Consider the following 12,660-nt stretch of genomic DNA (forward strand, 5'->3'; position numbering starts at 1 on the left):
GGAGGGATATTATCCATGGTGGTGGAAAATGGGCACTGGTGGAGGGATGGGTATCTGATCATTGTATAATTGAAACCAAAGCACAAAAAATTGTAAATCTACAACTTTAAAAAAAATAAAATAAAATAAAGGGGAAAAAAAAAAAAGAATGACTGCACTCATTTGTGAAATATAAAAAAAAACTAATAATATGAGAATGATATCCAAGGACAATAGGAACAAGGGCAAGGAGGATTAGGCTACAATTGGAAGCCTGCCTCAAGGGCAGGGGGAGAAGGCAGTCGGGATAGAGAAGGGACCATCATGACAAAGAGAGTTGGAAATGATCACTCTGGATGGAAACTGTGTGATGAAAGTAGGTATGGGAACCAACACGATAACCTCTCAGTATCTGTGTGGCAGACCATAGTGCCCAGGATGGGAGTGGGGGGGAGAAAGAGAGAGAGAGAGAGAGAGAGAGAGAGAGAGAGAGAGAGAGAGAGAGAGAGAAAGTGCCTGCCATAGAGCCATAGAGGCAGGCTGGGGCAGGGGAAGTGGCAGGAGGAAACTGGGAATATTACTGATAGGAAATAGGAAATAGAATGGACACCGGTGAAGAGACGGGTGCTGGATCATTGTATGACTGAAAACTGATCATGAACAGTTTTGTAATTATGTATCTTAAAGTGACTCAATTTAAAAAATAAAATTTTTTAAAAAGTCAGATGCTGTCACATGCAGGCTCTATCTATCAGCATTTACTCCTCATTCCTTGTATTTAGGAGACACCTCATTATTGTATGCTTGAAAAACCCCCAAAACCCACACTCTAGTGAGTATCTGGCCTTAATGTAAAGGCTATTTTATCCACTCAAAAAAGGTAAGGTTGAGAAGAGATAGTACAGTAGGTAGAGCGCTCGCCTTGTAGAGAACCGACCCAGGTTTAATCCTCAGCAAGCATATAATCCTGCAAGCCCCACCAGGAATAACCTTAAGCACAAAACCAAGAGTGAAGGCTGGAGCGATAGCACAGAGGGCAGGGCATTTGCACACCACTGACCCGGGTTCGATTCCCCAGCATCCCATATGGTCCCCTGAGCCCTGCCAGGTGTAATTCCTGAGTGCAGAGTCAGGAGTAGCCCCTGTGCATAGCCGGGTGTGACCCAAAAAGAAAAAAAAAAACAAGAGTGAACCCTGAACATCACTAGGTGTGGCCCCCAAAGAAAAGAGTCTATTGTAAGTTTATAAGAGTTATATACCAAAACAATACCAATTTGCATGTTTTATACAACCCTTGAAATAAATCAATTGATCCTAATCCATGAGGCAAGACACTTCCAAGTATTCCCATAAACATCCATGTAAACAGCAGTACAGGACATGATTTCAATAACATGAATGATGGCTGGAGTGATAGCACAGCGGGTGGGGCATTTGCCTTGCACCTGGCCAACCTGGGTTTGATCCCCATCATCCTATGTGGTCCCCAGAGCATGGCCAGGAGTCATTTCTAAGTGCAGAGCCAGAAAGAACCCTGAGTATCACTGGGTGTGGCCCCCAAACCAAAAATAAATAACATCAATGATACAGTCTTGTGTAGACTTTTTTTACCGGCAGAAAATCTGTCATAATTACAACTAAAAACACCAAAAGATTGACAAAGTCTTAGGCTTCACTTACTGTTAAAAATAATAGTCCCTATAACCTTCAAGACAAAATAAAAACCCTCTCAAGTATCTTATATGAAAAACAGCATGCTCCTGTTTATGTGTAAAGTCAAAACATCCAGAAATGATCAGGAGCAAACACATATGTCATTTCTGAATGTGGAATGCCCAGCTGTAATACCTACTGGCTCTACAATCTGGGCAATCTGTGTGGCCTGCTGCTTTAAGATGCTAGGGTCGCTTGCTGCACAGAGACAGATTACTGATACAGTGAAAATATGTACATATATATAGGATAGCTCTGGGGAGATACTGATTTAGGATTCTCTCCAGGAAGAAGAATGAGGACCTGGGGTGGTCAAGGGGAGAATGTTTACTCTGCACTGTATTATATCTTTTTATACTTAGAAAACAGTTTATTATCCTATTTTTTGTTTGTTTTTGGGTCACACTCATCTGTGCTCTGGGCTTAATCCTGGCTCAATGCTCACAGATCACTCTTGGCAAACTCGGGGGACCCTTTGGGGTATCAGGGATCAAACACAGGTTATCCACGTGCAAGGCAAACACCCTACCCATAGTATTATGGCTCTGGGCCCTGTTATCATAATTTTTTAAAAATAAGCAGTGTATTTCACAAAATCCGATAAAATATGTGAATTACCAAACTGTGTATAAATATGTTTAATCTCTTTTAGTTCAACTATACTTAAATTAAGAACTCTTCTAACCACCAATATGTAAGATCAATTTGTACCCAGTAACAAGGATCAGAGTTCTGGATTGTACACATAATTTAGTCATCTAACTATGACAGACATGGCTGATTCTTTATTTAACAGCTGACTCTTTATTCAACATCCCTTTGCTAAATAACACTTGAGCCAAGATCAATGCCTCTAGCCCCAGAGTATGAATGAATGAATGAATGAATGAATGAAAGTAGGTCTATTTGGTGGGGGGAGAGGGTGCCCAAGTGTGCTCAGAAGATCCAGAAGCCCCTCCTGGCAATTCTCCACCAACAGGCGTGTAGTTCAATGTGAGGGTCCCAGGATTCACTGCTGCAATGACCCTATAGCATCCGGGGTCACATATAACACCTTCGGCTGCATCCAGCAATGCTCAGGGAACCAACTGCAGTGCCAGGAATGGAACTAGAGGCGGCTGCATGCAAAGCAAGTGCCCTAACTCCTCCACCATCTCCCAGCTCCTGGAAGCAGGTTTAAGCAAGGATATGGAAAACTTTTCCATCAAGCATCCCCAGGAAACACTTCCTGAAGAACTGTACATTTACTTCCCACGGGAGGCAGAATGGAGTACCAGAGAACATGTCTACATTGTGGAGAGACTACATCCCCCAACAGTGTCAAACAGAGCCTGTCTCTGCATCGACTCTCTGCTAGCAAATGAGAGGAAGGGTTGGGGTATAGGGGGATTCAGTGATGAGAAAGGGGGCAGGGGGAGGGGTGGGGATTTAGAAGGTTTAAACTTCCATCTCCCCAACAACAAGAGAGATGTTTTCCTTTGTGGGAACTAAGAGAATGAGTAGAGCTAAGCCTATTTTAGAAAAATCTGGAAGAATTTTTAACTGGGAATTAACAGTGAGTCCTGTTCTCTGCATCTCACCAAATGCCACATGAACTCTACAGCGGCCACATTTGCAGGAAGTCCTCGGTCAGATACTCCTGTGGCCGCCTACTCAGCCTCCCTCCCTCTGTTCCATTTGGTCAGCTTCAGTGGGGGAGGAGCTCCATATGCACCAAGACTTAGAGTCACAGCCCAGCTGGCTACCAGGAGCTAATGGCTGGGATAGGTTCACATTCCATCCTGTGGTGTCACAATGCTTAAGATGGCTATGTGGCTGGGGCGACAGCACAGCAGGGAGGTCACTTGCCTTGCAAGCAGACAACCAACCGAGGTTCGATCCCTGGCATCCCAGATGGTCCCCTGAGCCTGCCAGGAGTAATGTCTCAGGGCAGAGTCAGGAGTATGTCCTGAACATCACCAGGTATGGCCCAAAATCAAACTCAGTGTGTGTGTGTGTGTGTGTGTGTGTGTGTGTGTGTGCGCGCGCGCGCGCGCAAGCATGTACACACAGATGTACAGGCATATATGTGTGTATGTGTGTATCTGGAGAGACAATTCTAGATGACAAGACCACCGAAACCTCTGCCTTTCTCAAGATTTTATTTGCTCCATCATCAGTGTCACGACTTTAGAGAATCCAAATGGTTTGGGAAATGCACATTTTTCCAGCTCTGGGGCACTGTAGCACTGTTCTCCCATTGTTCATCATTTGCTCCAGCAGGCACGAGCAACGTCTCCATTGTGAGACTTGTTGTTACTGTTTTTGGCATATCAAATACACCACGGGGAGCTTGCCAGTATCTGCCATGCGGGCAGGATACTCTTGGTAGCTTGCCAGGCTCTCCAAGAGAGATGGAGGAATCGAACTCAGGTTGGCCATGTGCAAGGCAAACACCCTATGCACTGTGCTATGGCTCCAATGGAGCTCTGGGACAGTTGTCGGTAAATACTAAGAGGTTTGGTGTCCAAAATGCCATTTCAGAAATTCTTAAGTGTTTAACCCAGGATGATTCTCTGGTCATTTTGAAGGGTTTGGGGGGTCTTGTGAAATTCACCAGGAAATTCATCTCTTAAACTGCCATACCCCTGTACCCAGCCTCAGCTTACAAGGTGGTTCAAAGCACCAAACCCATCAGAGAAATTTTCTTTCTCGGTGACTGGGCTTTCCCAGGGCTGTGGTTCTTCCTTCACCCATGGAAGTTAATATTTTGTTTGTCATCTGATCGTGTGATCATGTTGCTACCCTTTGTTATGGGTACAGAAGAATCTTATAACTAAATATATTGTAGAGTTGCCCTATACTTTGGTGATAAATAATTAACAATTCTTGAGGAAAGCAAATCTCAAATTTATCAGGGTCAGCAATGAATATACTACACAATAATTCAAGGAAGCATTTCTTGGCTGGTTCTATAGGCTTCTGACTCTTCTGAATCCCAGAATAACTTCCTGTCTATGTACCAAACAAAAGGGCAAATCAATAAATGACAATTCTCATAAAGCTGGGCAACAGTAAATATGAAATAACTACAAATAGAAGCAGACTTTATTAGGATATGTTGCTGGTTTGTAAGTAAATAGTTTCTGATAGATTTGTAACCATCATCTTTATTTTTTTAAGTGGAGAAAATACGTAAAAGTGAAAAGTTCACAAACAGGATCTAGGAGGGGCCAGAGAGATAGTGCAATGGTTAGATGCTTGTCTTGCATGAGGCTGACCAGATTTGATCCTGGCATAGCATATGCTCCCCAGAGCCCCACCAGGAGTAATTCCTGAGCACAGTTGAGTGTGGCCCCAAAACAAAATGAAAGAAAAAAAAGAATATAAAAAGCCAAAATTGTAACGCATTTACTACATTCTCATATGAAGGAGGCGGAGTGGGGGGAACGGAGATTGTGGAAGGATATTCTAACACTCTCCCTAGGGGTCACCTCTGTGGATTCTACACTCAGGTAGCAGCATGGGAACCCCACGACAAGATGTTGACAAAACCAAGGAAGTCAATTGCCCATGCTTGGATACAAAATCCAAAAACAGGAGAGTTGAAAGAAGGAGGCTGAAAAGAAAAATCTAGCAAATAAATCTATTATATTATTATATATTATAATATATATTATATTATATATTATTATTATATTATAACTCAAAAGATAGACTAGATTGTATAGCTTTTGCTTGATTTCTCTCTTTAGTCTTTTGCTTCTAAAGAGAATATAGTGAGGCTGAAGAGATTACAGCAGGGAAGGCACTTGCCCGGCACCCGGCTGACCCAGTTTTGATCCCCAGGACCCAGCAAGCACTGCCAGGTGTGGCCCCAAAATAAGAAAGAAAAGAGAGAGAAAAGTGAAGTGGATGTAAAGAAAGTGATACGTGCCAACAAACATATGAAATGCGTCTTCAGAGACCCTTAGGTGTGTCAAAGTTTCGGTCATTACTGAAAATTAATCCATCTGTAAATCTGCTTTGGTTTTTTTTCCCCTAAGGAATAAAAAGGAAGGGGAGGGCAATAACAACCTCAAATTAGTCATCAGGGTAGAACATTCTGGATAGAATTCATCACAGGCTTATCACTTCTACCTATACATTCTACTACCAAGCAGGATTGGAGACAACTTGCTTCAGTTTTGCTAGCATTCTTCCCCAAAGAATCGAGCTACTTAGGATTTGCAGAGAAAAAAAGAAAAAGCAGTGATGGGTGGGAATTGGATTGATTCTGTGCAAAATCAGTCTATGTTTATGGTTGCTGAGCAGATGTACCCATAAAAGCTCTTGGTTAGGGTCCGGTGAGATAATACACGGAGTATGGCCTTTGCCTTGCATGAGGCCAACTTTGGTTTCATCCCTGGCACCATACGTTTCCCTGACCACTATCAGGCATGACCGCCCCCCCGCCCCCAGAGCAGAGCCAGGAGTAAATCCTGAGCACCACTCAGTGTGACCCCAAAAGCTTTAAGAAAAAAAATACAAAATTCATACTTATCCAGTGCTTTTTATCAAGCTAGGTGTTTTTCCAAGTGTTTTCTAGCATCAATTCTTAAATTCCCGCAATAACTTCACAGGGCCCTATTGTTGTCCCCATTGTACCCAGAAGCAACAAAAACACTGAAAGGTTAAGTAACTTTGCCAAAGGTCTCACAGCAAGAATGTAGCCCAGCAAGAAAGATTTTGAGCTCTCAAGCCCATGTTCTCGATCCCCATACCACTACTGCATGCAGAGAGTCACTGGTTCTTTATCCTGTCCAGACCTGGACTCCCAAGGGAAGACAGCATGACAGATTTCACACAGTGCAGGGAAGAGTCCAATAGCAGGAGAGCAGGACCTGTGTCAGTGAGTCTCCACAGAAGGGTGGACACTCAACGCTGCCCAGAGAACATGATGCCCGCCCTGAGTCTTGGACCGGTCACAGATAACCAGGCAGGGGACCAGGGAAGGGGTCCGGGGTGGAGGGTAGAACTTAGCGCAAGCAGAGAATACAACTCACCCAGAATTTCTTTCTTTTCTTTTCTTTTCTTTTCTTTTTTTTGGGGGGGGGGGCTTTTTGGCTTTTTGGCATTTGGGGTCACTTCCAGTGATGCTTAGGAGTGACTCCTGGCTCTGCACTCAGAAATCACTCCTGGCAGTGCTCAGAGGACCCTAAGGGAAGCCGGGGATGGAATCTGATTCTGCCGCATGCAAGGCAAATGCCCTCCCAGCTGTTCTATCACTCCTGCCCTCACACAGAATTTCAAGGCAGACAAGAGTGAATTAACTGACATGACAATATTATGAATGATATATATATATATATCATCACTTGATCATATATATATATTATATAAATGAATGATATATATATTTAATGAATGAGGCTAGGACAGCCAGGGACTACATGAATGGCATCAGAAAGACCCTCTGGCCTGGCAAAGGAGCATGGAATCAGCTGAAATTCTGCCATGAACTTGAAAAACAAACTTAAAAATATATTTTTTTGCTCTTTGGGGGGGGTTCATACCCAGCGATGCACAGGCGTTCCTCCTGGCTCTGCACTCAGGAATTACTCCTGCCGGTGCTCTGGGGACCATATGGGATGCTGGGAATCGAACCCGGGTCAGCCGCATGCAAGGCAAAGGCCCTACCCTACCTGCTGTGCTATCGCTCCAGACCCCCCTCCCCAAATTTTTTTTTAATAACCAGAAAGGGCAAAAGGATTCCACTTCTTTTCCAATTTCGCTGGCTATGGTGAATAAACCAGAGTGCAAGTGACAGACAGTGGCGGGACAAGCTGGGAAGCTGTCACAATACTTCAAAATTGGAACAGAGGCTGCACTAATGGCTCTGGGGTCCTGTAGCCTGAGATCAGAGCCGTGGGGAATGTCTGAAACCAGATTAGGGGCTCAAACACCCACGCACCACGGGGTGAATTCCTCCCCCCTCTTCCACAAGACTGCCCGCTCCAAGGGATGTTCTAGGACTCCTGCCTTCAGAGGGGTGGTCCCATCCCCTAAGAATGCCCCCGGGTTTGAACAGCTGCCAGGAACCTTTCCATGGATCAGGAGATGCGTGTCCTTTCCCACGCTCTGGTCACAAATGGTTCTTGGCATTCAGGTATACTCTGCTGTGGGGACATTTCTTACTTGGGCTTAGTAGGAGTGGCTTACAGTGCCCAAGTTTCTGAAACCAAGCTGCAAGTGTTTGGGAGGCTTACCAATCAATGGGCGACGCACATTCTTAACCCGATTATCTTCCCCTTCCCTGCCCAACTAAAAAGTCCTCAAAAGGACATTTTTAAAAATGCCTCCCCTCCCCCACAGAGCTGCTGCCCCTTATTTCAGTAACTTGTAGAAGTATCTATTTTCACTCAAAACTCCACCCCATACCCCCCAAATCCCATCGCTGGTCTCTCAAAACAGCTGAAAGCTGCAATGGTCCCTAAATATTATGTACTATTTAAAGTAAACTTTCGGTTACCTGCCAAATCACACCCCCCCAGAGCCTACCAAAAAGAAGTAATACCTTGACCCAGTTAAAACCTGTGTCCAGTTCTGAATCTAAGGGTACATTCTCACATACACACCCTACACACACACACACACACACACACACACACACACACACACCACCTTTCCACCTTTTTCCCTTCAAACACAAGAACTCCTTGGGGTAGAGTAGAAATGGCTTTGAGCTTCCCTAGGGCCTGTGGTTTGTTTGTTTTTTTTTTAAACCTGAATTCTTGAATTAATCTCCAGAACAGATTAAGATTAGATTTTCAGTTAAGATTTTCAGGACAGGTGGGGCTGGAGTGATAGCACTGGGCAGACGGGGTTTGATTCCCAGCATCCCATATGGTCCCCTGAATGCCAGGGGTAAGGCTTGAATCACGGCCAGGTGTGCCCTTCTCCCCCTGCCCACCATCCAAAAAAAAAGAAAGAAAAGAAAAGAAATTTCAGTTGCAGGTACAAGAAACAGTAGATGGCCTTGCTGACCCAGGTTCCATTCTGGGTACCAGGCAGGAGTAACTGCCCAGTAGAGAGCCAGGAGTAAGCCCTGAGCCCTGATAAGTGCGCGTCTCCCCCCCCCCCCCCCCCACAAAAAAATCCACAAGTTTTTCAGCACTTAATCTGATGTAATAAGTAAATGTGTGCATATATTTCCTCCCATTCCGTAGCGTGCCTTTTAAGTTGAGCGCATTGGAGAGATTTTTTTCACTAACCGGAACCTGACTTTCTGTCTGCTATTAATATTAAAGACATGGAGTTCATTTAAAAAATATTCACCAAGGGTGCTGCACGACCTGCAGTTTAAGCTTCCCCGCCCCTTAAATCCTCCACAAACTCGCCCTCCAGTAAAGTAAATGCATCTCCGGGCCGCGGGGCCCCGCGCTTCGAACAGGAGCGCGGGGTTGGTGACCACCGCGATGCGCGCGGGCTGAGGGGAGTCGGGACGTGGTTGGGGGTGCGCTACCTTCACGAAGAGGGTGATGTCGTGTTCCTGGCCGGGAGCGCCCTCCTCCTGCGCCCCGTTGTCCTCTGCCCGGGGCCCGTTGGCCGGCGCGGACTCCCCGGGGCGCTCCTCCGCCAAGTGGTTGCTGACTTGCGCCTCAGGCTCAGCAGCCGCGTCCTCCCCGTCGGGGCTGCGCTCGGGAGGCATCTCCTCCTTCTCCTCCTCCTTCTCCTTCTCCTCCTCCTCCTCCTGGCCAGGCCCCTCGGGGACCTCAGCCTCCGGCATCTCCTCAGGGGTCCCCCCCTGGTCCCTGTCCTGTCCCGCGTCTGCGCTCGCCTCCCCTCCCGCCTCGGGCGTGCCCTCCCCGTCCGCAGCCCCCGAAAGCTCCTCGGGCGCGTCCCCCGCTGCGCGCTCTGCCACCACTTCCTCCTCTTCCTTCTCCTCCTCCTCCTCGGTCGCCTGGCTTTGGGGCTGGGGACGGAGATCTCCCGCGTCCCCGGGCTCGCCCTCCTCGTACGGCCCCTCGGCGACTCCGCCGGACCCCGCGGACCCCTCCGAGTCCATGTCCACCCCGGGCGCGCGCTCTCCCGGACCCTCGGACACGCTCTCCGGCTCCCCGGGCTCCCCGAGCTCCCCGGGCTCCCCCGGAGCTTCTCCGAGGCTCGCCTCCTGCACCTGCACCCGCTCCCCGCCCTGCGCCTCCTCCGGGGCGCCCTCGCCCGCCTCGGCCTCGGCCTGGGAACCCTCGGCTCCCGGTGTCCCGCTTCCTGGGTGGCCGGTCCCGCTCCCTCCGTCCGGAGAGGCGCCTCCTTCCTCCTGCCCCGCTGCTGTCGCGGCTGCGCCCGCCCCCTCGGCCCCCAGCGCCTCCGGGGCGTCCGTGCTGGCCTCCTCCCGCTCCGCCTCCGGCTCCGCGCCCCCCACCTGCGGCTCCCGCACGTCCGGCGGGCCCTGGGCCCCCGGGGCGCCCCCGTTCTGCTCCGCGACCTCGGTCATGACCCCGGACCCGGGCCGCTGGACGCACCGCCTTCCCCTTCTCGCTGCCCAGCGAGAGGCGCGGGTCCTGGGGCGCGCGGCGGCAACCCCTCGGGCCCCGGACTCACGGACGCCGGCGGAAAGCGCCGGGGGTCGGCGGCTGCGGCCCTTCCCCTGAGTTTATACTTTCTGGATTCTTCAACTTCTCCCCTAGCGCTTACCGGCTCCTTTTCACCCAGACCCTGAGTGTCCAATTCCTATCCCGGTTGGTTGGCCGGAGGCACGGGCCGTCCGGAGGCAGCACCTAGGTGGGAGGAGGTTCCAGTTCTATCCTGCGCCCTTTGAAGCTCCCGGCCTGCTGTCCCAGGTTGACCAGAAGTCCTTGGAGCCAACTCCATGCCCCTGGAACTTGGGCGGAGTCTGTGGCCCCCCTCCTCTCCGCATGTTTGGGTGGCCTGGGAGCATGGCCAATGAGAGCCTTTCTCCTGGCCTGGAGGCTCTCAGCGAAGAGAGCCTGGTTGTGCCTGTAACTTGGGTGTTTTCTGGAACAGCATCAAGAATCAGAGTCTTTATAATTAACCCACCACCACCCCCTCCGCCCCCAACACACCTCATTGCCATTTTACCATAAAACTCAGCTGGTGTCCTCACCTGGAGTCGGTCAAGGGGCGCGCACAAAGATCACTCCTGCCAGAGCTTGGGGCCCTCATTGGTGCTAGGATGAACCCCTGGTCAGCCTCTCACAAGGAAAGTGCCCTACCCGCCGCCCCATCTCGCCAGCTCCACACCCGCCCTAGCCTCACTTCTTTACAGAGGTTAAAGCATGCATTGCACAACCGCACCGTCCCTCAGAGTACCATGGGGACTGAGCCCCAAGCACCAAACTAGGAGTAACCATCCACCCCCACACACACAAAAAAAAAAATGCAAGAAGGATGACGCTAGCTGGGTTAGCCCCAAAGAGAAAACTAGTAGACTAGTGGCTTACATAAACCCTGTGTGGCCAGATGAGCTATAGAAAGCAGAATTCTGAGAAAAACGCCTGAATGCTGATGTTACATATGGTGCGCGGCTGGGCTCATAGCATGAACATTCTCACTGGGCGCCGTGGACCCGGTGGACCATTTGATGAACTTCTGGTGCTCCCACTTCCAAAAACTCGGCAAAATGGAAACAGCAGCTCCTGTGGGTCTTTGCTTCCCATGGGAGTTGCTTGAAGATTTGTTCTTTGGCCAGCATTTTTGGTTTTGGAGATGTAGATCAGGGATGTGGGGCCTGGGACTCATTGAAAGGCTGTTGCCTTATTTGCGGCTTATCTGCCCCCCCCCCCCCCCCGGAAACATTGGGAGTAGTTTGCTCTCTAAGTTTGCTTTTAATAACAAACCCGCTGGGGTTGAGGGTGTGACTTATGGTATCACAGTATGGGGGTGTATCTGTCTTGCGTTGGTGAGTGCAGGGTTGCACCCCTGACTCTGGGCTCACTGAAAGAATGAAATAATAAATAATAATAAAAAACCAGAACTAAGTGAAAGGCACATTATACTTGCATAAATAATGATATTCCATCAGTCCTAACTCGGGCAATTTTTTTTCTTTTAATTTTTATTAGGGGCTGGAGCGACAGCACAGCAGGTAGGGCGTTTGTCTTGCATGTGGCCGATCGGGCTGACACAAGTTCAATTCTTTTGCCTGTCTGGGAGAGCCCGGCAAGCTACTGAGAGTATCTCACCCGCAAGGCAAAGCCTGGCAAGCTACCCGTGATGTATTCAATATTCCAAAAACAGTAACAACAAGTCTCACAATGGAGATGTTACTGGGCCCACTCAAGCAAATCGATGAACAACAGGAGGACAGTGCTTCAATACTACAGTGGGTAAAGATAATAATTATACTTTACAAAGTTGTCCATAATAAGTTGTTCCAACACCAATGATGTTCCAACACCAACCTGACCATCAGTGTCCCCCTCCCTCCATCAATGTCCCCAGGTTCCCTCCTGTCCCTTGGCAGGCATATAACAAATTTATTTCATATTACTTGTTCTAACAAAACTTAAAGGAATGGCAAAGAGAATAAATCAATAAAAGTCAGTTTGCGATGACTGATTGCTAAGTGATTTTGACCAATATAAATAAGATGTTAATTCATTATTGAAAATGTATAAAAATGTCTTAGTAAGGTAGAAGTAAACATGCCTTGCTTAATCTAGTAGACAGCAAACATAGGCACGGTTAATGAATGCCATACACTATAGCGATTTTGATTTTTTTAAAAATGTCCCGAAGACCCAGAGAGGTAATACAGTGGGAATGGTGCTTGCCTCGTATCCAGTCAATCTCGTATGAGTCAATCACTCTATATGGTTCCCAGAACCCCCCTCGTCCAGGAATGATCCCTGAGCACAGAGCCAGGAGTGAGTCCCAAGCCCCACCAGGTGACCCCCCCCCCAAAAAAAAAGAAAAAGAAGAAGAAGAAGAAGAAGTAAAATAAATAAAAATGTTTAAATGCTCCAGCTAGAGAAAACTAGTGCCTCT

At 48.1% G+C, this 12,660-nt stretch overlaps 1 protein-coding gene across 1 annotated transcript in view; it reads right to left on the bottom strand.

The window, feature by feature from the left end:
• Positions 1–10,147, bottom strand: part of CLIC6 (chloride intracellular channel 6) — a 60,901-nt gene extending 50,754 nt beyond the window's left edge. Inside the window, exons 1-2 of the mRNA XM_056109154.1 lie at positions 9,503–10,147; positions 9,176–9,382 (exon numbers count right to left, since the gene is read on the bottom strand). Of these exons, the coding sequence (XP_055965129.1) occupies positions 9,176–9,382; positions 9,503–10,147 (852 nt within the window). The remainder of the gene's footprint in view (positions 1–9,175; positions 9,383–9,502) is intronic.
• Between the last annotated feature and the right edge of the window lie 2,513 nt (positions 10,148–12,660).

This window comes from Sorex fumeus, unplaced genomic scaffold (assembly GCF_029834395.1).
Source record: "Sorex fumeus unplaced genomic scaffold, SorFum_2.1 ptg000265l, whole genome shotgun sequence".
NCBI classification, from domain to species: Eukaryota; Metazoa; Chordata; class Mammalia; order Eulipotyphla; family Soricidae; genus Sorex; species Sorex fumeus.